This window comes from Muscardinus avellanarius (genome assembly GCF_963383645.1).
Source record: "Muscardinus avellanarius genome assembly, chromosome: 9".
In the NCBI taxonomy this organism is placed as follows: Eukaryota; Metazoa; Chordata; class Mammalia; order Rodentia; family Gliridae; genus Muscardinus; species Muscardinus avellanarius.
Genome location: NC_137795.1, coordinates 14,588,440 through 14,613,717, shown reverse-complemented (window position 1 = coordinate 14,613,717; position 25,278 = coordinate 14,588,440). Strand labels below are relative to the sequence as shown.

Below are 25,278 nucleotides of genomic sequence, written 5' to 3'. Positions count from 1 at the left end.
ATGTTTTATAATTTTAATTGTAGAGGTCTTTTACCTCTCTGGTTAGGTTTAATCCTAGGAAGTTTATTGGTTTTGTAGTTATTGTGAATGGGAATTTTTTCTGTATTTCTTTCTGTGTGGATTCATAGTTGGAAAATAGAAAAGCTACTGACTTATGTAATTTGATTTTGTATTCTGATACATTGTATTGGTTAATCAGCTCTAGTAGTCTTTTGGTTGAGCTTTTTGGGTCTTCTAGATATAGGATCATGTCATCTGTAAAAATAGTTTTAATTCCTCTTTTCCTATTTCTTTTATAAAAAGATCATTTTAATCCTTCTTTTCCTATTTGAATTGCTTTGTTATTCTTCTCTTGTCTTATTTTTCTGGCAAGAGTCTCTAGGACTATATTGAAAATGACTTGTGATAGAGGGCATCCTTGTCTTGTTCCTAATTTTAGAGGGGATTCCTGCAGTTTTTCTCCACTCAATATGATATTGGCTTTGGGTTTATTGTATATTTCCTTAATGATGTTGAGATACATTCTTTCAATTCCAATTTTCTGCAATGTGTTTAACATTAATGGGTGTTAGATTTTGTCAGATGCTTTTTCACATCTATTGATATGATCATGTGATTTTTGTTCTTAGTTCTATTTATGTAGTGAATAGCATATATTGATTTTCATATGTTGAACCAACCTTGCTTTTTTGGGATGAAACCAACTTGGTCATGGTGTACAATTTTCTTGATGTGATTTTGAATGCTCACGACTACTGTTTTGTTTAGAATTTTAGCATCTGTGCTCATCTGTGATATTGGTCTGTAATTTTGTTTTCTCAAGGTATTTTTATTTGGTTTTGGTATTAATGTGATATTGGCCTCATAGAAGGAGTTTGGAAATAACCATCATTTTGATTTCATGTAATAACTTGTGAAATATTAGGTTTAGTTCTCCTCTAAAAGTTTTGTAGAATTCAACTGGAAACCCATCTGGACCTCAGCTTTTTTTTTTTGATGGCAGAATTTTTATTGCAGTTTTTATTACTTTGCTTACTATTGGATGGTTGAGGTTTTCTATATCCTCTTAGCTTAACTTAGGTAGGTTGGATGTGTTTAGAAATCTGTCCATTTCTTCCATGTTTTCCAGTTTATTGAGATAATAAGTGTTCAAAATAGTTTCAATGATCCATTGAATTTCTTACCTGTGTGTGATGATGTCTCCTTTTTATTTCTGATTTTAATGTTTTGGGTTGATTTTTTTTCAAGAGTATATCATTCAATCTCCATGTATTTATGAATATTCTTTGGTCTTTCTATTGTTGATTTTTACTTTCATTCTGTTGTGATCTGAAAAGATTCAGAGAATTATGTTACATCTTTTGAATTTGCTGGTGCTTGCTTTGTGGCTAAGGATTTATTTCGAGGTATCTTTATTTGGTTTGGGGATTAATGTGACATTGACCTTATAGAAGGAATTTGGGAGACTTCCATCTCTTTCAGCTTCCTGGAGCAATTTGTAAAGTATTGGGATTAGTTGTTCACTGAAGGTTTTGTAGAACTCGGCTGGAAACCCATCTTGTCCTAGGGTTTTCTTTGATGGCAGAATTTGTATTGCTGTTTCTATTTCTTTGCTTGCTATTGGTTGGTTTAGGCTTGCTATGTCCTCTTGGTTCAGTTTAGGTAGGTTATATGTAGTTTTTCCAGTCTACTGGAGTATAGATTTTCTAAATAGTTTCTTATAATCCTTTGAAATTCCTCACTGTCTGTGGTGATGTCTCCTTTTTCATTTCTAATTTTAATAATTTGAGTTGATTCTCTCTTTTGGTTAGGTTGGCCAGGGGTTTGTCAATCTTATTAATCTTTTTGTGAAGTATCTACTTAGTTCACTTGCCCATTTTTCAATTGGGTAATTTGTTTTCTTCAGCTGTTTTTTAAACAGATTTCTTATTTAATTATATTGTGGGCTGTGCATAGAACTATGAGGATTTTATTATTTTAAATGGGTGAGGTGTTTTATATGGACCCCAATTTTTGGTCTGACTTGAATATTTTGTGTGAACTTGAGAAGGTGTCTTCTTGGTTTTTGGATGTGTTAATCTTTGACATCAGATACAGTTAACAGATGGTGTTCTTCAGGTCAGCTATGTTTTTTTTTTAATTTTATGCTTTCTGGGTTTTCAGTTACTGATGGGGGTGTAGAATTCTTCATATATAATCACGGATTCTTAAAATTTTTTGTTGAAGTTCTATCTCTTTCCCTCGTATATCATGAATCTCTATTGTTAGATGCATTCTGGTTAGAGATTAAGTCTTTGTGGAGAATTATTCCTACTGTCATTATGTTCTAATTTATACTTGAAAATTTTTTTGCTTTAATTCTTTTTTTCTGAAATTGATATTTCTCTTCCTGATTTCTGATTCATGTTAGCATATTTTATATTTTCTCAATCTCTTTACTTTATGATGTATCTATGTATCTTTATTAAAAAAGCTTTTTATGAACAACATGTACTCTAGTGTCCAGTTTTTGACGAGAAATCTGATGTTTGTCTTGTTTTAGACCCAGTGTATGTGACAAATGAATTTTTCTTGCTGCTGCTTTATAGATTTTCTCTATCTTTTATGTTTGACAGCTTGATTATAATATGTCTTAGTGTGGAATTCACTGTATTTACTCTGAGATTTTTGTGGATTTCTTTGACTGTGTATGTGAATTGTCCTTTATCAAATTTGGGGAACTTGGCCATTATTTTTTCAAATTCTCTTTCCATTTTCTTTTTTCTCTTCTTTGGTTCTCATTTGATGCATATGTCGATGCACTTGATGCTGTCCATAGACATCCCAGGCTTTCTTAATTGTTATTTTAAAAAATTTCTTCTCCTACTGATAGTCCAGTGGTTTACTTTTCCATACATGAATTCTTTTTTCTGACTGCTCAAGTCCTGCGGTTAAGGACCTTTAGTAAATTCTTCTCAGATCCCTTTTTATAACTCTTACACTTTTTATAACTTTTAAAATACACAGTTTTCCTGAATTTTGTTTTTTTCTCTATGATTTCTTTCAGCTATTGAACATATTAGTGATCATTAATTTAGAGTTTTTATCTAGTAAATGTAATGTTTGTGCTTTCTCAGGTACTCTATGGGTTCTCAGGTAGCAGAGAGATTATTAAGAAGATGGATGATTAGGAAATTCCATGGAAAATTGATGTTTTGAGACAATTCTATGTGAAATTGTGAAATGTAAAACTCAAGGTCATGTACATGGCATAGTGCATATCATTGTCAAACAATAGAATGGCTAATGGGATATGGATAGAATTATGAGGAAAATAAAAATTTCAAAATTGCTAGTGGATAAATCATGGGTGGCTTTGATTGTTAGGTTAACGTGCTTATGGTTTCTATTATATAGTCACAGCTGTAAAGAGTGACAAAAATCACATTATTCACCCTGTCATTTTACAGAGTAGGGGGTGCATACCTTAAGAAAAATTAAAAAATATTCCTACATTTATTAGTGATAGATCTAATCCAAATAAGATCTTTCCATATATTTTGATGAATAGTAAAGACTGGCTAAAAACTTTTTTTGTTTTGTTTTACTTTAGCTAAAAGCTTTTGATCTCTGTAGTAATGAGATTGATGTTATCATTTAGAAAGATTAATGGAAATCCTTTGTTTCTGTTTTCTTTTTTCTTTTTAAATTTTGTTAGTATAATAAGACTTTTCTCAGATGATATTGCAAAAGATATTACTCAGTTTTGTATTGTTAAATTCATGGGAACTTCTTGACTTTGTTCACTAATATACTCAGATACCTAGAATAATAGATGGTGCCTTAGTTGATGCTGATGGTGCTTTGCTAAATGCACAGGTGCAAATGCGTGTGGGTATGTTTACCAGTCAGCTGCATGGCTGCTGCCATCATCCACCCTCATTGCTTTTCCAGGTCTCTTTCCATAGCCTGTCTTCCTGTGTCACTTTGTGGCTAGAGATTATGTTAGGCTTGGGACACATACTGCAGTATATGGGTAGAGTTAGAGAATTGAATGAATATACTCACAAGCTTATGTATTCATATGTTATACAAGTTGAAATAATTCCATCGTTTAAATTTTGTAAAATCTGAATAGCCAACCATTGACAAGAAACTTAATTCTTAACTTCATTATAGAAGTGAGATTTTCTTGATTTACATAAAACAATATTTGGCTTAATGTCTTTTAAAGAATTGTTGCACATTAGAAAAAATGCCTAATTTTATAATGGAAGAGAAATAGTAGATAAATAAATGATCTGCACTATTTTTCAAAAGGCAATTTAAATAGTGCCACATTCTATATCAGACCCATGATAAAATGTATTTTCTCAGTTTCTTCTCTAGACAAGGAAAAAGGACGCAAGCCATGTACAAACTATAGTTGTGAATCTTCTAAGAGACTGTCTAAGGTATGTTATATGGTGCCGGAATGAATGTGCTCAGTGCATAGGTAAGTGCTGGAGCTGTTTACAAAGCGCATCTAACCCCTTAGGCCTGGATTTCATCAATGAAGAAAAACCCATGACGAGTAAGAAATTAATATAACTGATATTTTATATTTTGTAACTGATTATATGAAGAAGAACGATCTTCTACTTATTTGACTTTATTTTCTATTACTGATTATTTTGTTTATGATTATTATCCAGAACTGGACCGGCTCCTTGGGAGGCTGGGGCAAGAGGATCACAGGTTGGAGACCGGTCTGGGCAACATAGTGGCACTTTGTCTCAAAATAAAATAAAAAGGGCTGGGGATATAGCTCAGTTATGGTTAGGTGTGCAAGAGCTTCCTGGGTTCACTCTCTCTTACTGGAGAGACAGCTGGTGTTTACACACCCCTACATCCTCTCAGGTGTCCTGGTGTCCTGGGTAGTTGCAGGAGCTGACGTGAAGATTAGTTAGGGATCTTGAGTAGATCATCATGTCGTCTACAGATGGAGACAATGCTGCCCCTCTTTCCTACGTTTGCCTTCTCTTCTTTATGAAATCTTGTGAATGGCTAGCCTCTGGTGCATATGGAGGGGACATGCCTTTGTTGTTCCTGGTCTCAGGGGAAAGCATAGAGTCTCACCATCAAGCGTGATGTTAGAGCTACTTTTCATAGATGCTTTGTATCAGAATGAAGATGTTTCCTCTGTTTCTCATTTACCAGAATACTTTTATGAACGGGCACTAAGTTGTGTCTAATACTTTTTCTGATTTTACTGTGTAAAACTACATGTCTTCATTATGTCTTTTACTGTGTTATTAGGGATTGTTGTATGGATGTTTTTTGTACACTCTTTTCTGTGAGATGTGTGTCAGAATCTGAGGCCTCTGGCCATGTTTTAGAATGCCACAGAAGAAATTATAAGGAGAGATTCATACATCAATCATTCAACGTGTGTGTGTGTGTGTATGGTGGGGGTGGGTACTGGGGATGGAACCCAGGGGCATCTACCTCCAAGCTACAACTCCAACCCTATTTTTTATTCTTTATTTTGAAACAGAGTCTCACTGAGTTACAAAGGGGCTCACTAAGTAGTAGCTGAAGCTGTCCGCAAAGTATGATCCTCCTGTCTCAACCTCCCAAATGCTGGGATGACAAGCATGTGCCACCGTGCCTGGCTATCATTCAACATGTTAACTAAAAATTAGAGATAGGGAGATAATGTTAGGATGACACACAGTTACAAGTATAATTTAAAGAGAATATTTGTATGTTTTACAGACCTGTGACTATCAGAACTAGAGATATTGATATTGACATAGTCTAATGTTATCACATAGCTTTTTCCAGTTTGCCTGTATTCATGTGTGTGTCTAGTTGTATACATTTTCCTCACCTCTGCAGAATCATATATCCACCACTGTAGTCAAAATATAGACCATTTCCTTACCACAAGTGACCCTTCTGCTGCCTGTTTACTACCACACCGCTCTTCTTTTTGACTCTCTTCCACCTGCTTTCCTAATCATTCCTGGCATTTATTATTCTGTTCTCTGTTTCTTTTTAAATGTTTATTGGTGCATTTTAGTTATACATTAATGAGCTGTAAAGTGATACACTGTATGTATTCCACTTCTAAAGTTAGACCATTTGTAAAATTTCCTAGAGATTCATCCAAGATGGTACAACCTGTCATTCTTCCTTTTTATTGGTATGTTGGGATGCACACATCACAGTTTTTTTACCATTAACTTGTTGAGGAGGCAGCTTTTGACTTTCCATTTAAAGCTGCAGTTGTCATATGTAGGTTTGTGTGTGAGAATAAGCCAGCATTTGTGACATTTATTCTGACATAATCATATAGATTTACCTTCCTACCAGTACTGTGTGAGTGAGCACAAGTGAGCGGTTTCTGACATCCTTGTGGACCTGTGGGGGTATTCACATTATTATGTTAGCCTCCCTAATAGTTTTGTTTTGCACTCCGTATTGGGTTTAATTTGCATTTTTCTAGTGGGTAATGACGTGAAATATCTTTTCATATGCTTATTTTCTCACCTGTTCACCTTTGATGAATTGTCTACTGATTTTTTTACTCATTTTCAAATTGTATCATTTGCTTCTAAACTGGGCTTAGAGAGTTTTTCATATATTCTAGATAATCATCCCTTTCCTAATTTGTTATTTGTAAACATTTTCTCAGACTATAGCTTTAGTTTCCTCACTTTCACATAGGTTTTCCAGATAAGTTTTTAAAATTTTATGAGATGGCTGGGTATGGTGGCGCATGCTTGTAATCCCCGCGCTTGGGAGGCAGAGACAGGAGGATCACGCAGGTTCGAAGCCAGCCGCACTGGTTTAAGAGACCCTGTTTCAAAAATATAGAAAATAGGTCTGGGAGTGTAGCCTGGAGGTAGAAGGGCTTCCAAGAACCACCAAGTACCACCAAAAAAAAAAAAATTATGAGATAATGCTCAATAACTCTGTGACACTTTCTTGTATAGCTGATGTTCATTGAGTCGTGTTCATTATCTCTTAAACCAGATTACTAATTTTTGGAGAGTTTATATAATTAATGGTTGTGCCTTCATCTACACATTCACATTGTTCAGAAGGTTTTACTTTTTCATTGTAATCTTTCCCAACTTACAGAATTCTTTTATTACATCTCTTGCTACAAATTATTAACCCTATCTCAACATATTCAATATAAGAAAATTAAGTTGTCAATTAAAAAGGTACTTAACTTTTAAGTTTTTATTGGATCAGAGCTCTGTTATTATTTTTTAGAGGAAAAATAGAAAACAGTTGTCTAATTTGAAGTCCACTAGGTTTTCTCTTTCTTTCTTTTGGTGTTAGGAAGTAGAGTGACTCATGAATGTGTGTCCTGAAACTTTTAATTGTAGTTTTATATTTAAATACAATTGCTTATGTAACACATGAGCATACAGCTAAGTTTTAAGTACTTCTTTAACCAGAATTGATGTTTGTCTAAGATTTCCTAACAATGGCAAGTGGACCTTCTGTGGTTCTACGTGGCAGGTGCCCTCTCCTTGATGCGTCTCACTGGGCAGGGTTGCACATTTTTGTAGCAGAACAGAACAGAACTGACTGCCTGCTGGCGGCTGGTTATGACTACACCTCTCCTTTCATACACAGAGCTCAGATCACACAGAAAAGTTCAGGTCTCTTACTGATTTTAGGAGCCAATCTAGAAGAAGTAATACAAACATAAAGGAAATGATAGAAAAGAATGATGTTTAGATTATTTTTGGAAACTCAGGTTTGGGACCACAGAGCTAGAAGTTGTATTATGTGTTATATTTCATCATTTTTTAAATCAAAATTTTCTTTATGAAAAGAGTGGAAGGGGGTACCTGAGGATATACTTCTTAACAGTTCTTAAAATGCATGTCTTTACATACATTTAATTTCATAGAATATACATCACCTATAGCCGGGCGTGGTGGCGCACACTTGTAATCCCCGCGCTTGGGAGGCCGAGACAGGAGGATTGCGCAGGTTCGAAGCCAGTCGCATGCTGGCTTAGGAGACCCTGTTTGCAAATAAAAATGTAAAAATTGGCCTTGGAGTTTAGCCCGGAGGTAGAAGGGCTTCCAGGAACCCCAGTACTACCAAAAAAAAAAAAAAAGAATATACATCACCTATAGAAGCTGACATGAAGTTTGTTCCAATGGGTTCTGTATATTACTCAAAATCCAAAGTAACTAAAACTTTTGGTTAAATATCTGAATAGTTTCTTTGTGTTTTATGTGGAAGTATATTTGGAAATATCTGAGGTATATAGACATCTTTTTATGTTTACATGTGTTATTTATATCCTGTAAATACAAGATGAAACTAAGGCCTCAAGATTTTATAAGTATAATTTTGGAATTATACTTATTAGTAGCTAATATTTTTTTCAAATTTTATTTCTATTTCAGGCTAAAAATCTCATAGAGAGATTTTTTAATCAACAAGTAGAAGTTCTGGGCCGACGTTCACAGCCATTGCCTGAAATATATTATATTGAAGGCACTCTCCAAATGGTTTGGGTTAATCGCTGCTTTCCAGGATATGGAATAAATGTCCTGAAACATCCAAAGTGTCCTGAGTGCTGTGGTATGTAAAGAATGATTTAATGGTTTATGGATGAAAATCCACTCACTTTCATTATCCCTGAGTCCCTATCATTTTTTTAAACTGTTATTTGCATATTGCTTTAAGTAATTTGGAGTTGGGTATTTGAAGACTCTGCAAATCTCAAGATGTGAGGAAGAAAGCTAGCTTAATTTTGACCTTGATAGTTGTATTACAGCAGAGGGAGAGGGAGAGAGGGAGCGGGAGCGGGAGCAGGAGGGGGGGGGCACCACAGGTTCTTTCTGAGTTACTTGCCCTAAAAGGAGCCAGAATGATGTGTCTTTTAGAATCTGTTATTGAGGAGTTTAGTTTTAGTTCTAGTCTAGAGTATATAACTCTGTGTTTGTTTTTTCCTTTTTAAGGGTTTGATTTATTACCAGTGGTTTTTATGACCTTTGACCCTAACACTACAAGAACTAGACCACTCTAGCTGGGCGTGGTGGCGCAGACTTGTAATCCCTGAGCTTGGGAGGCGGAGACAGGAGCGCGGGTTCAAAGCCAGCTGTGTTGGCTTAAAAGACCCTGTTTTCAAATAAAAAGTATAAAATTATAAAATAGGTCTGGGAGTGTAGCCTGGAGGTAGAAGGGTTTCTAGGAACCCCAGTACCACCACCAAAAAAAAAAAAAAAAAAAAAAAAAAAGAACTAGACCACTATTAGACCACTCTCCTCATCTTTGTTACAGAAGAGTTTTCTACAAGTGTTTCGGATGGTTTAAATATATGGATTCAATCTCTTTGCATTTCTGTTATCAAGAGTTGAGGGGACTAGCTAATTTTTAGTCTTAAATACTTTCTAATATAAATATCAGTAAATTAATACCATTTCCATTCAATTTTCTTTCACTGTTTTTCTTTTCTGTTTCTACAAGTTAGATTAAAAGACTTTTTATATAATAGAGCATTAAGTATTTTACTTTGGATTGTTTAGCTTTGCTTTGTTGCTTTATAAGAAATTTGACAAAATATATATAAAAGGTAACTTAGGAAATACAATGCACATTTAACAAAGTGTGTCCAGATGCTAACTTTGTAACTTTGATAATAGTGACTATGCGTATCACTTTAGCATAGATAAGGATGAAGAAGTTCAGCTTTCTTCATATGTGCTTATATATTTATATATATGTGCTTATATATTTATATTTTTATCCAATAAAGACTTAAGGTAAACTAAAATTTTTGAAGTATTTGTATTTCATTAGTTTTGAAATAGTTAAAATAGCTCTTTCAAGTGAAATAGTAGTTTTGAATCTCTAAAAATTACAAATAATTTTACCATTAAATAATTTTTTAAGCCAGGCATGGTAATATACATATGTTTTCCCAGTACAAGTTCAAGATACTTAGCAAGATCCTGCTTCAGAATAAAATGGAAAAAGGATTGGGTATGCAGCCTAGTGCCAAAGAGCCCCTGAGTTCAATCCCTAGTACCCTAATAATAATAATTTATAAAAAGTATGGATAGTTACACAGCTGCCAGGACTTCTGTTTTCACCATATAATTATGTTTAATTTATTATGCATTATACTATTTATCATGTTAATCAAGTAATTATTAATCCTGGGGTCAATAGATTTCTTGAGAAATATATGAAAAAAGTATCCAAATCTCAAAAATTCTCTGCTTCAGAAATGCTGGCTTTTTTTTCTTTCAAGTATATAGTTTCTTCCCACAGAGTTTAGAGATAAAGGAGATGCATCCATGAAACAGAATAGAGTTTGCTGAGTTTCAGGGTAAAGAATATTACCTTCCTCCACCACACACAGTGAGAGGTAGCATAGATCACAAGTGTTTAATATACTTGAGATAAGACTTTCTATATTTTTTGTAAACTCAAGGTGGTTACTTTGAAGGAGATCAGATTGGAAAGCAGCATCCAAACGAGCACAGATGAGTATCGCCTTTCCCGGAGGACTTTTGTTTCACTGGGGCTAGAACGTATAAAAGCAGGAGAGGCACGCTGCTTGGCCTTCCAAGCAAAATGGAAGAGTTAAAATTGAACATGGGAGTAAGAGTCATGGCTTCTGGTACAGTAGAGGGAAACGAAATTTAGTTCCCTCATTTTTATAGAATAGTTACTATGAATTTGTGATTTGCCAAATTTCAGTTGATACTATTATATAGTAAATATGTTTTTTTGTTTTGCGGGTTTGGAGATGGAGACCAGGAGCATCTGACTTCCAAACTACACTCCCAGCCCCATATTTTATTATTTTAGTTTGAAACAGGGTCTCACTGAATTGCAGAGGGCCTCACTAAGTAGCTGAGGCTGTCCGCGAACCGCGATCCTCCGGTCTCAGCCTCCAGAATGCTGGGATTACAAGCGTGCTCCACCATGCTCGGCTGTATGGTAAATATTTTAATTTAGAGCTCTGTTTGTGTCTTTTCATCACTGTCAGCTAGTAGCTAAGACTGAGGTCCCTTTTGTGAACAGAAAATATTCAGTATTATTACGTGAATAATACTCAGGTCCCATCACATAAAGTTCAGATTTTTTTGTCTATAGTACAGAAGGATATTACTTCAAAATTTTAAGATTCAAAAATGTTCTCCAAATTTGAAAAATAAAATATATTAGCATAAAACCAGTTATAAGACAAAGTTAGACATGCTAAGTGACTTAAAGCTCATCTAATTATGAAATGGAATACTAGATAGAATCTCATAAAATATGAGGCACTCTATAAAATGACTTACTTTCAGAATGAAAATTCACCACATTTATATGTACCAAAAAAGAAACATTGTAGAAAGGCATGCTTCTTACATATGGGGAGTTTATTTCCTTTTAATCAGTTGGTTAAGTAAATATTGTATTAGTATTTTTTTGCATATCTTCTATCTTATACTCTTCATCTTTTTGCTAGATGGCATACAGATTCTTTGCTTATAAACTAGTGTGGATGTAATACTTCTACCTATATGATTTTCTTATTTTTAGTTCATGTAGTAATTTTAGTTAGACTCTATTGTAAAAAATAAAAAATAACTCTGTATTTTCATATTCAGCTTTGCTTATTATGTACATCAATTTGTTGATCATGTTGAATAAAGAAAAAGCTTTTAATTAATGGATTATGGATGTTTCTTAATTTCATAAATTGTGTCTTAAAGATACTCCAACCAAAATACCAGGCAAATATATTTTTCTGATAGAATATTATTGAAACACAGACTTTGAAATAGTTTTCTTTGTAGCTTCTGTTATTATTTCTAATATTTCTGTAAAACTTTGCATATCTTTCCCACTTATCTCTCTCTGTTTTATTTTCATTTTGTAATTTCCTTAAAATATACTTGTAGGTTAAGTAACATTTTTGGACACAGTACCCTATACTCCCCCTCCTTTATCTATCTTTAACTGTGGCACTTGTTTTGAAATTGATATGTATGACAATTTCCTGAAGATTTTCTTAAAACTATATCCAAGGTATGACCCTTTTACATCTGACTCCCCTGTGACTCAGATGTGCATGAGTTAGTGTTGATAGAGCAGGGCCTACACAGGTAAAATGTCTGTCCTCCTCAGGCAACAGGCCATTTGTCACTGGTTTTTATGGACTGAATATATAGCTCCATAATAGTATCCTGCATTAGTTTTTTTGTTTTATACCTTATACAAAACAGAGCCCCCCCACACACAAAAATTATTAGCCATGCTTAAGTCTTTGGGGAATCTTGTGATAACCAGCAGGGGGCTCTTTTTACAGGGATAAACTGATGTCAGTTACTGGAAGTGATTAGGTAACAGGTTAGATTATTTAATCACCTGCCATGATTTTGTTAAAAAAGGATACCTTTGTACTTTACATGAATTGTCCAGTGACATTGAATTGTTCAGTATGTACAATTGTCTTAAATAAGGTTTTTCAGTCTCTTATTCTACTGAGACATGTAATCCTGAACCCTTGTTCTAATTTTACATCAAAATATCAAAAATACAAACATGTTTTCCTGGTGTCCTTTTCACTACATGGACTTAAGTAGTTCTGTTATTAGTATGAAATAAAGCTTGTTTCCTCTTTAGCTCCACAGAGGCCTCATTCTCACTTTGAATCATTGCATTTCTGAAAAAGGCCATAAACTGACAAATCACAGCTAAAGGATAGGTTGTCCTTTGAATAACAAAACTGTTTACCTGGGTCACTCTTTAGAATTATATGCTTAGTTTCAGAAAAAGCAGGCCATGTAATTACAAACAACACTTGTGACCTAAATTAGATGAAACTACCTTAAGTATGTAGAAGAGTTATTGGGTTGAAATCTAAAACATAGAAGTAAAAGTTAAGAAGTGCTGTTTTCTCAGATGAAGGTATCCCTTGAGCAGACAAAAGATCCTTCTGAGAACATTGACGAGTCAGGTAAAATGTAAAAATTACACATTTCACTGAAGACTGCTGTCAGGGCATACGGATTCCAGGGACAAAGCGCCTCAATGGAGGAAAATTGTAAATAAGTAATAGATGTCTGAAGGCAGTGGTGTGTGTGTGTGTGTGTGTGTGTGTGTGTGTGTGTGTGTGTGACAACCAAACACTTGTCAGTGTAGAATACTATGCCAAAGAAAAATCTGTCAAAAGGATAGCAAATAAAAATACTCCTAGATAAACAGTATATGGGAGAGTTTGTCGTAGGCCACAGTATCACAGGCATATAGAGAAAGCACTAAGGGGACTCCTCGGTGATGAGAAAGTGATCCTAGACAGAGACATGTTCACATCATGTAGCAGGGAAATAAGACGTGGAAAGGGGGAAAACAGATGCAATTAAGTATTGGCCATAAAAAATGTGTCGCATTTCATCAAGCTTGCAACATGTAGAACTGGAATATATGGCCATGTAGCCTTAAAAAGAGGAGGGGTAAATAGAATTAAAATGTTCTGAGGTTCAACTGTGTCTTTGAATTTGTATAAATAATGATTTATAATGGATTGTAATCAGAGATGAAGATACATACTTTCCAAGAGAGCTGCTAAAAGACAGATGTAGATTACAGTCTGATGGAAAATAAATTTAAGTTCTCCTCCCAAAAAAGTCACTTGATTTAATCCAGAACAAGACATGTCTGAATAATGAAAGTATAGCTGGAGGAAAATAAAACAATACAAAGGCGATATAAATTCAGATAATACAAGTGGACTATGTTCCTTAAAGAGAAAATATTTAAGACTGAATTAGCAAAACCAAGCCTAGTATCATGCCACCTATAAGAGACAGATATTTAAGTGCATGAATATCAAAGTGTGAAGGTAAAGGGTTAGATAGAAAAGATAGAGCAAGCAAAGGATAACAAGAAGTTGGCATAGATAGACAAATTATGACAAAGTAACCAAAAGAATTACTATGGACCAAGAAAAATGACAAGAAAAGTTTGTGTTAGCAAAAACTTTGTAAGGGGGCCATTGGATAATTATAAAAGGATTAATTATCAAAGAGATCTGGTAGTATAAGAATCCTAAATTTGTATTTAATAATTAGGCTTAAAATACATAAGACAATAATTGTCATAGTAGGCACATAAATTATGTCTTGAAATGTTGATCTCAATGTTTAAGGAAAATAGGTATTTTAGAACATAGCAGAAAAATATATTCATGTCTTCAGAATTAGAAAAAGATTTTTCTTATACTTTCATTGGTGTATTATAATCATACATCATAGTGAAATTAAAGGTGATACATTAAAAGATTTTTAAGACAGGAAAATAATTAACAGTCATAAAGATTTATAATTTTTACTAAAGTGACATTAAGTACTTTGTTTATGAAAAGATACTAAGACAGATGAAAGTTAATCCCAGAAAGGAGTAGAAATATTCACAATAGATTTAACTCTCGCCAAAACTGCTAACCAGAGCATTTAAATAACATACAAAAGAATATTTTAGTAAACACAAAAAGCAAGAGATTTCAACAAGTATTTCAGAAAAGAGAAATTTCAATGAATATGAAAATAAGAATTTTGTTCAACCTTATCATAAGCAGGAAAATACAAATTTAAAATTTAAAACATAGTGAAATCTTACTCCACACCTATCAGATTGATAAAAATTAGCCAGTCTTCAAATACCAAGTGTTGAATAGGGTAGGAGCTTCAGGATCAGGCCTCCATGCAAGCTGAGGGTCAGCCAGTTCACTTTGGCAGACAGTCTGATTTAAATGTGAGGATACATATTTATACACATATATGCATACATATATAAATTTAAAAATATAAATATATAAATAAGTATATATAAATATGTGTATTTATTCATGATTGAGATTTTAACTCTTAGGGAATTTTAATCACAGATTTTTTTTTCTAATGTTCCTAAACTGTAGACATCCCAAGTGTTTAAATACTAAATTATATGAATAAATAGTGATATCTTCATAGGAATTGCAATGAATAATTACAAGTGAATGGACTTATGAATGAACATCGTTATGAAAAGAAGTGAGACACAATAAATAAAATTTGTTCATTTTAGTTGTAGCTGAGCTCTATTTTACAGGGATTTATTCATGACTAATAAATTTGATTGCAAGCCAAGGAAATGATTACCACAATACTAATAAGGATCATGGCTTGCTTCTAAAGGGAGGAAAGGGTGGGTTTTGAGGTGATTGCAGATTTCTGTAGTGGTCTAAATTGTCTTCATACAGTATTTAAATGTAGACATTCATTACATGCTAATTTACATCTTATATTTTTTCTTTATATGATACATTTAACAATAAGATAAAAATTAACTATTTTCTTATATAGCCAATACCATTTTTATGACACTAAAAGCACGGAAGAATGATGTTTCACAAAGCGTTTCTTTATCCAATAAATGAAACAATATCATTTGTCTATGGAATCACATAATCTTTGTCTTCATAAACTTACAATTTTATAAAACGCTATCTGTAGTGGTTCTATGGCCCAGGTATAGCAGTAGAAATGTGTAATCCTGGCTACTTGAGATGCTGAAGGAGGAGGATTGCAAGTTCAAGACCAGCCTGTGCAAATTAGTGAGACCTTGTCTCAAAATAAAATTTTTGAAAAAGGGCTGGGGATGTAGCTCAGTGATAAACACTTGCCTGGCATGTGTTAGGTTTCAGGTGCGATTCCTAGTACTGAAAATAAAACAAAAGGCTCAGTGGAAATAAAAAAAAAAACACGAATTGTTTTCAACATTGTGAATACTTTCATATTATTTTACTGACTTTATATTAGCTTAATTTGTTAATAATGGCTAGCTAAGGGGACTTCCGGGAAAGGGCGACCAAGAAAAGCAGCATTTATGAGTTCTGCTAACACTCGATCTCTATTGCCACAAAATCAGCGCTTTTCATAGCCAGAAAACACTATCAGCAGAGAAATAAAAAATGTAAACACAAGGGACAGAGAAAAAGAAGTCTAGAAGAGCAACCAGAGACCAGAAAAGAAACCACTCCTCGATGTGGTGGCAGAGCCACGCCAGCACCATCTTCCCTCACAGTACCAGACTCCAGAGAAGAAAGGTAAACACGGAGCTGAAGTGAGCAGCTGTGGATCATTCAGGTATAATTCAGCAGTTCTTCCAGCGCAAAGAATGTCTAAAACTGCCAGTGGACAAGATCATCACGCCTTCCAGGGACTCAGAACGGAGCTCAAAACCAGAAAAGAAATATGCCAACCTCATGGCTGAGGGCATGGCAGTGGCTCCATATTGCCAGCAGCGGTGGCGAGTTCACCAGGCCCGCGACAGCTCCAGATCAGCGTGCACAATAACCGTAAGTGAAATTGCGGCCCCTATAGGAGAAATACCAGCACTGCATGCCCAGGGACTTGCACAGCTTTGATAATCTTCCTGGGTCTGAAATTTTACAGACCAACCCAGTGAAGGAGTAGCAGTGGCAGATATACCACACCCTAGTTGCAGCTCCCTGTGGGAAAATGCCCAGCCCGGCACCCCAATGGTCTCGTGCAGCCTCGATTAACTTCCTAGGTCTGAGACTTTATGATACAACCCAGTAAAGGAGTAGTGACAGTTGAGATTACCACAAACTCCAGATTAGGAGCACCCTAAGTGAAGCTGTGGTGACCTGGGGAAGAACCCAGAGAAGGCACAAACTTCTGAAATCATGGGAACGAGGAACAACAATAGAGAAATGAATGCCCACAACCCCATAATATCAGAACCTGATAACACAGAAATTCAGAGATCTCCAGAAGATCAAATCAGGAATATAACAGTAGAAATAATACAGGACTTTTGAAAAGAATTTAGAGTCTAAAAGAAATAAAGGATGCAATCATTGAAGTAAAGGCCTCAATTCAAAGTATAAACAGTTGATTAGACCACATGGAGAATAGAATCTCACTCCTAGAAGATGATCACTCCAAAAACGAATGCATAATTTATAACTTAGAAAAAAAATCAGACAGCAGGAATCTGACATTGAAGAAATATGGGCCCATTTTAAGAGAGCTTACCTAAGACTAATCAGAATAGAGGAGGGAAAAAAAGGTGAAACCAAAGGGATCAATAATATCTTCAAAGAAATAACAGTAGAAAAATTTCCAAACATAGAGCAAGAGGTTGATACACAAGTCCAGGAAACTTATAGAACTCTCTTTAGACAGGATCAGAGAAGAGGTTCCCCATGCCACATAATTGTCAAAATTACCAATGTGGAAGCCAAGGAGAGAATCTTAAAGGCAACAAAAACAAACTGCCAAGTGACATACAGAGGCAAACCAATTAGAATCACTTCAGACTTACCAAACCAAGTCATGAAAGCCAGAAGGGCTTGGAGTAACATATTCCAAACTCTGAAAGAAAACAATTTCCAGCCAAAAATTTCCTACCCACAAAACTATTAAATTAGATGGGGAAATAAGCTTCCATGACAAATAGAAACTGAAGGAATTTATGTCTTCAAAACCAGCACTAGAGAAAATACTCAAAGAGATTAACTACAAAGAAGAAATAGGTAATGCACACCAGAATCAGAGAAACAAGATTTTTCCATCCAGCAGACAACTAAGCAAAAAGAATAAACAGTATTTCAAACAGAAATAAAATCTTAACATGTTAGGAATTAAAAGTTATCTCTCAATAATCACACTGAATGTAAATGGCTTCAATTCTCCAATAAGAAGACATAAAGTGGCAAAATAGATTAAAAACCAGAATTCATTCATCTGCTGCTTACAAGAAATACACTTTACAAGTAAAGATAGTAAGAAACTTAAGGTAAAGGGCTGGAACAAGGTAATTCATGTTAAGTAGCCATCCTAACAAATGTGAAGTAGTATTTTACTATAGTTTTATTTGTATTTCCCTAATGATTAGTTATATTATAATGATGAGTGATATTCATGTGTTTATTGATCATATAAAAATCTTTGGACATTCATTACCTATTTTAGTCTTTTACCTATTTCTAAATTGTATTGTTTGCTTTTATTGTTGCTAATTTTTAGGATTTCTATTTGGAATATTAATATACCTTCAGATATAGCATTTGGAAATATTGTATCTTATATCAGTAACTTTTAATTCTGTTTGCATTGTCTTTGGATGTACAATATTTTTTTATTTTTTATGAAGTTAGTTTATTCTTTTGTTGCCTGTGCCTTTGGAATCATATCTAAGACATCACTGCCGATTTCAGTGTTGTAAAGTTTTATGACCCAGGTTTTCTTCTAAAAGTTTATAGTCTTAAGATTTACATTTAGGTCTTTTATCTATTTTGAGTTAATATTTGTATATGGTTTTAGGTAAGTGTCCAATTTTATGCCTTTTCATGTAATTGTTATTTTTCAACAATATTTAGAGAAAAGATTATTATTTCCTTTACCAAATGTTCTTGGAAACCTTTTCAAAAATAATGACCATATATGGAAGAATTTATTTCTAGGCTTTTTATTTTACTCCACTGGTGTATATATATCTGCCTTTATAGCAGTACTACATTGTTTTGATTATTGTTATTTTATAAGGTTTGAAATCAGAAATTGTACATCTTCTAGCTGTGTTCTTTTTTGAGATTATTTTGGGTGTTTAGAGTTCATATTTCATGTTAGGATAGATTTTTTTCTGAAAACAAATAAGCAAATGCATAAAAGAGAAAAGAAAAGAAATTTGGAATTTAACACCAAAAAAAAAAAATTAATGCAATCACTTTGGAAAACAGTATGGAAGATCCTCAGAAGAAGGAAAACAAACTTACCCTATGACCCAGCAATACCACCTCTGGGTATCTACCAAAAGAATGAAAATCAAAATACCAAACTAATGCATGAGCTACCTTGTTCATAGATGCACAATTCACCATTGCCAAACTGCAGAACCAGCTAAGATGTCCTTCAACAGATGAGTGGATTACAAAACTCTGGGATGTGTACACAGTGAGATATACCCAGCCATAAAGGAGAACAAAATTATGACATTTGCAGTGAAATGTCACAAAAAATAAGAAATCAGATGCTTTCCCTAATGTGCAAAAACTAGGGAGAAATAGGTAACAGGAGGAAATCTAGATGAAGAAGAGATCCTATAGAGGAACAATTAAAGTGACCTATCTGAGGGAATGGGAGGGGGGGGAAAGGGAAATTCTTTAAAGCAAATGATGTACTTAAACAAACATATCAAAAGTTAATCAGGAAACCAAGCATGGGAAGGAGGGAGGGAGAGGGTAGGGGTCAGGGCTTGGGTAAGGGCTGATTGGGTGATGTGTGCATGTATATCTCAAGTTTTTTTTTTTATCCTAATAAGAAGTATGACTACAATGCACCAATAAAAATTTATTAAAAAATGGCTAGCTAATAGTAATTGTGTTAAAATTGTATATGTTAGAATGTGAGTACTTCTTCTATTAACTATTAAATGTAATGTGATTTGCAGTTACATATAACTAACTCTTTTAGTTATTTCCTTGTATTAATTTACATAAATATGAGTACTTATTTAAAAAATGAACACTTTAGCTGGGCATCTTGGTGCATGCTTGTAATCCTAGTACTTGGGAGGCTGAGACAGGAGGATCGTGCCAGGTTGAAGCCAGTCTCAGCTACTGAGTGAGGCTCTCAGCAACTTAGACCCTGTTTCCAAATAAAATATAAAATACATCTGGGAGTATAACTTGGAGGTTGAAATCCTCTGTGTTCCATTTCCAGTACCATACACACACACACAAAATGAATAATTTGATGTTTTGTTTTATTTTTAATACATTTTAAGATGATCTTAGTATGTTAACCTTTTCCATAATATAAATATTATTACAAATGTTTCAGAATTTTATTTAAGAAATTATGAATATCACTTTTTGAAAAATAAAAAGCAAACTTTCACAGTCATGTAAAGACAAGACTGTCTCTCACTCCATCACAGTCTACTTAGGCTAATGTCCTTTATCTATAAGCAAAGGGCTGTTATCTGGAAACATTCCAGAGCATTTTCTATCCTGTTCATTTCCTTTCTTTTTACCTACCCGCATACAGTTAATGTGCTTTTATTTGCAAATCTTTCTCCCAATTTTTTTTCTTCCTCTTTATTCTCACTATAATTACCTTGATTTGGACTTGCTTTTTTTGCATCTGGAATGATTACGTTCTCTACCTACCTGGTTGTTACAGCTTTTTTTAGGCTGCTGTAACTCATAAACAACAAAATTTTCCTTCTACACTATTCTGGGGCGGGGAAATCCAAGGAAAAGACACCGGCAGGTTGGTGTCTAGTGAGGGGTCTCTTCATGATTCACAAGAGTGCTGTTTTCTAGGACATCTCAGGAGGAAGGTTTCCTTTATCTCATCCTTTACATAGGGCTCTACTGGCATGACTCAGTCACCTTCCAGAGACCTCACCTCCTAGTACCATTACCGCAGGGTTAAGTTGCAACATACTAATCTTAGGGGGACACTCACTCCATTTTACTGTTGGACCTTTTGTTCACCCACATCAGTTCACATTTGACATTGATTTCAATTACACTTCTAAGTACTTTAAATAATAAAGCCCTCGCTCCTTGGCATAACTTATAACAACCTTTTATGAGCCAGCTTTATCTTTTAGCAATTTATAAATACTTTTATGATAATACTGATTCTGTTATACATTAAACCAGAATGTCTTAATATTTAGAAATATAGTGTGTGTTATTTTCAGGAACCAAGGATATATTGATGAATCACATTAAAAATTTCTTGCTCTGGTATTATAATTTATCTAGTCTGATATCTTATAAACAAACAGATAAATGAACAAGATGCTTTCTTGCAAGTTAGCATGCAAAATAAAGAACATTACACAGAGTATATGGTATTCTCAAGCCCAGTATTCAGTAAAGAGTTCAAAAAGAAGGAGGAACTCCAGTCATTAGTGTTTTTTTTTAATATTACACATTTTATACACAATGGAATTTAGCATCTGTATTCACAATCAAGGGCCGATATGCAGTGCCACATCAAGAAAATTCTTCCGCAAGCTTGTTATGTCTTTTAGTTTACTCTTGCTAGGATGCTGCTCTAGAACACATAACCACAGGAACGGAGACAGGAATAGGAAGGACATGATTTCACTTCAGGTGCCTATGCTGTCAGAGCCAAACCAATTTGGCTGGGCTCCTTCGGATGCTGTTTGGTTGGGGAGTTGAGTGCATCTATTCTCCTCCTAACTTGGGTGATGACCAAAGTTCCAGAGAGAAACTCATAAGGCCATGGCTCTGAACGTATACACTGTCCTTTCTGCTTCATTGTATAGCCAAAGAAAGTGACATGGGCAGGGCCGTGGTCAAGGTGCGGGGAGATAGAGTCTGCTTCTAGGGAGAGGAACTTCAGAATCACTTGGCAAAGGGCATGGCTTTAGTGAGAGTGAGAGCATGGGACAATGACCACAGTCTATGCGAGGATTGTAGTCAAAGAGTGTCCCTTGGCTTTGCTTGGGGAGCTGAAACCAAAAGCAGAGGTGGGTGACATCTATTTTCTCCCTGCCTCTGGAATCGCCACTGTCATTCCACTAGTGATACGAGGAAGGAAAATGCCTCCTAATGAAATTGCTGTTGTCAGACATTGGGCAGGGTTAGGGGACCAACGAGTGATGCTGAGCTACCTAGGATGGCAGCATCCCTGGGCCTAGAGCAGTGAGAAGAGGGGAGGAAAGGCCCTGGCCAGATATCTTCAGATTGAGCTTCCTTTGACCATCCCTAGAGGAAAAGAGCCTGGGTGAGGGGGTCAAGAGAAGTTGGCTCAGGAGGCATGGAATGGGGAAGGTAGGTGGAAATGGAGCACGTCATGTGTTCACATGGAAACTGACCATCAGTGGGAACAACCAGGGTGAGGCTGAGGCTTCCATAATTGGGTTGTCAAGAAAGGCTTCACTCAGAAAGTAAAGGAGCAGATTATAGCAAGATTTGAGACTGAGTTTTCTTGGTGAAGAAAAAGCACATACAAAAGCAAGACTGAGAAAGATATGTTTATCAACTGATACTGAGCCGGGTGCCATTGCACACACCTGTAATTCCAGTTCTTGGAAGGCTGAGACAGGGTGAAGACAGGTTCCAGGATAGTGCTTGGTGACTTACCACGACTCTGATTCAAAATAAAAAATAAAGTAATAGGTATATATCTTAGGAGTAGAGCAACCCTGGATTCAACTTCCCAGTATCCCGCACCCTCCCAGCACATGCACACAAGAGGTGATGGTGGCCAGGGAAGTAGACAACATGTATAGAAGGACACATCAAATATGATTCTTGTGTTTAGGGATGGGGATGCAGCATGTATTGATATTTTATGTTGTGTAACGTTAGAGTCTTGTTGTACTGCCCTATTGTCTTCATACCATCTACTGAAACCATTCTCTTTTAACCAGTCTTTTCAGTGTCTAAGTAGGTAAATATGTTTATGGGCCCTCTCTTGTTTTACCGATGCATTAATCTATACCTGCCTCAATTAGTGTGGCTTTTAATGAGTTTTACTCTCTGATAAGGCACAGTACCATTATGGGATCTTTGCCTTTCACTAATATTTTTGAGTTAGTTTGTCAAGTTCTATAAATATGGCTCTTGGATTTTGATCTTGATCTTATTGAATGTGTGAATTTTTTTCTGAGAGAACTGACACATTAATATTAAATTTTCCAATTCATAACATGATGTGCATGTATATGTATGTGTTTGTGTTTGTGCATTTTCATTTAAATTTACTAAAATATTGTAGTTATATTGATAGAGGCTATACAGATATTTTACTTAATATTCTTAGATTTTCTATTTTGAAATTTTCAAATTTAGAAATCTTGTTAAATCAGTACAGAGAATTTCTGTTTACCCTTCGCCAAATTTATCCTAATGTAAACACCTTAGTGATATTATTACTATTATTAAACTAGGATATTAACATTAGTTAAGTACCTCTAAGTAGCCTAGAAGACTTACTCAAACTGCCAATCTTCCCGATAATGTCCTTTTCTGGGATCAAGGTCCAATAAAATATACCACATTCATTTTACATTGCTTTTGTCTCCTCTAATCAATAACACTTTCTCAGTCTGTTTCTCATGACCTTGACACTTCTGAAGAAACTTACTTTGTAAAATGCCTCCTAATTTATGTTGTATCTGAAGTTTTCTCATGGTTGAGTTCAAATTTTTGCAATATTGGCATGAATACCTCAGAAACGATGTGTCTTTCTCCCTGTCCCATATCAGGAAATACCTGTCACCTAAGCATCTTATTACTTGTGATTTTCATTTTGATCAATTAAAGTCATGTTTGCTATCTTTTCCCACTGTAAGTCACTGCTTTACCTCCGTCTTAATTAATATCCTATGGGGAAGTGCTTTGAGATTACGGAGGTATGGGCATTTTCAGCAGACCCTGTCTACCAATCTCAGTGTCCACTGCTGATTCCTGCCCAGGTCAATTGTTTCCGTTGTTTGTCCTAATCACAATTGTTAGTTTTCCATCACTGTTACAAAATACCAGAGCTAATCAAGTGATAAAAAGAAAGGTGTTTTGACTCATATATTTTCAGTTTTCAATTGGCCCAGTTACTTTTTGGCCTGTGTACATCAGGGCAGGAAAGGCCTGTTCACCCTGTAACAGTTGAGAGGGAGACTGAGAGGGAGAGAAAATAAGGGACCAGGATCTCAATATCCCCTCCAAAGGCATGCTCCAAATGACCTAGCTTAGTCCAGCTATGCTCAGCCTCTTAAATATTCAACACCTCCCAACAGCACCATGGCTGGGGATGGAGCCTTTGGCATATAGACCTTTAGGGGACATTCCTTATCTAAACTATAGCAGAAAGTTTCCATATTCATCAGTGTATGTTTATTGAATATAATTTTAAAGGAAAAGTTTTCTCGAGTTTGTTATTTATTTATCAGTATAAATGCATGAATATTTATTGCCTTTTTTAGTTGTAATTCATTGCTGTCATAATTTATTATATTCAAATGTTCTAAGCTTTTTCCATTGCAAATTCACTTAGAATCTCTATTTTATGCAGTATGCCCTCCGGTTTTGAATACTTCTTTATGACACCGTATGATATTCCAGGCCTGCCTTCTGGTTATGCTCCTCAAACCGCCTCATCAGTCATGTCTCCAAAGGGCATTGCTTCTTTTTTAATATAATGAAAGTAGGCATTGCATCGAATATTATGTTTTTAAGTGTGACATCATCACCATTATCCATTTAAGAACTTTTTCACATCCCAAACACAGACTCTTAATCAGTTTGGAATAACTAGATTTTATGTCTCCTCAGCTCTTGGTAATTCCCATTCTACTTATCCTTATCAATTGTTCTACTCTAGGTAACTCATATAAATGGAATCATATAGTAGTTTTCCTTGTATGTCTGGTTTATTTCAATTAAAGTTTCTAATATTCACCTACATAGCAGCATGCACCAAACATAAATTTCTTTTTAATATTAAATACGTATGTGCTACAAAGTGTTTATCATTCATTTATTGATGAACGATGTTTTCATCTTTTGGCTATTGTGAATGCTGCTGTTAGGGAAATTAGTGTGAGATTCCCCACCTTAGTGCCTGCTTTTATGTTTTTGCTTTTATACTTAAGAGGGGAGTTAATGGATCTTCTGGAAATTCTAGAAGAAGCCAAACTGCTTTGCACAGAGTTGCAGCATTTTATATTACCACTACCAGGTGCACAGCAGTTCCAGTTTCTCTGTATCTTCACCACCACTTGTTATGGTTTGTTTTAAACTTTATCCATCCTAATGATGTGAAATGGTACTAAACTATGGTTTTGAATTGCTTTTCTCAAATGACTAATATTGCAGCTTATTGGACAATTGTGTAATCACGTTGTTTTCCCGGGTGTGAATAAGGTGTCTGTATTTATTTTTGAGTTTTACAAGTTCTGTAATAATCTGGATATTAGTTCCCTATCAGATGTATCACCCACAAATATTTTTCTTCCATTCTGTGGGGTTTGTTTATTCTGTTCAAGCTTTCCTATAAATTTGTAAATTTTCTCAAATTAATTTTTTATTTTGGTTCCTTGCTTTTGGTATAATGCTCAAGAAGTCATTGCAATCCAATGTCATGAAATTTTCTCCCAGTTCTCTATAATAGGTTTAAGGCCTTAGCTTTGTTAGTTGTTACTCATTTTGAATTAATTTCTATATTTGATGTAAGGTAAGGGTCCAACTTCATTCATTTTCACATGGATTTTCAGTTTTTTTTT

General features: G+C 34.8%; 1 protein-coding gene across 1 annotated transcript in view; it reads left to right on the top strand.

Moving 5' to 3' along the window:
* Positions 1–25,278, top strand: part of ZPBP (zona pellucida binding protein) — a gene marked incomplete at its 3' end in the record, with an annotated part of 75,231 nt that overhangs the window by 30,129 nt on the left and 19,824 nt on the right. The window contains exons 6-7 of the mRNA XM_080701163.1: positions 4,357–4,433; positions 8,403–8,580. Coding sequence (XP_080557289.1) covers positions 4,357–4,433; positions 8,403–8,580 — 255 coding nt within the window. The remainder of the gene's footprint in view (positions 1–4,356; positions 4,434–8,402; positions 8,581–25,278) is intronic.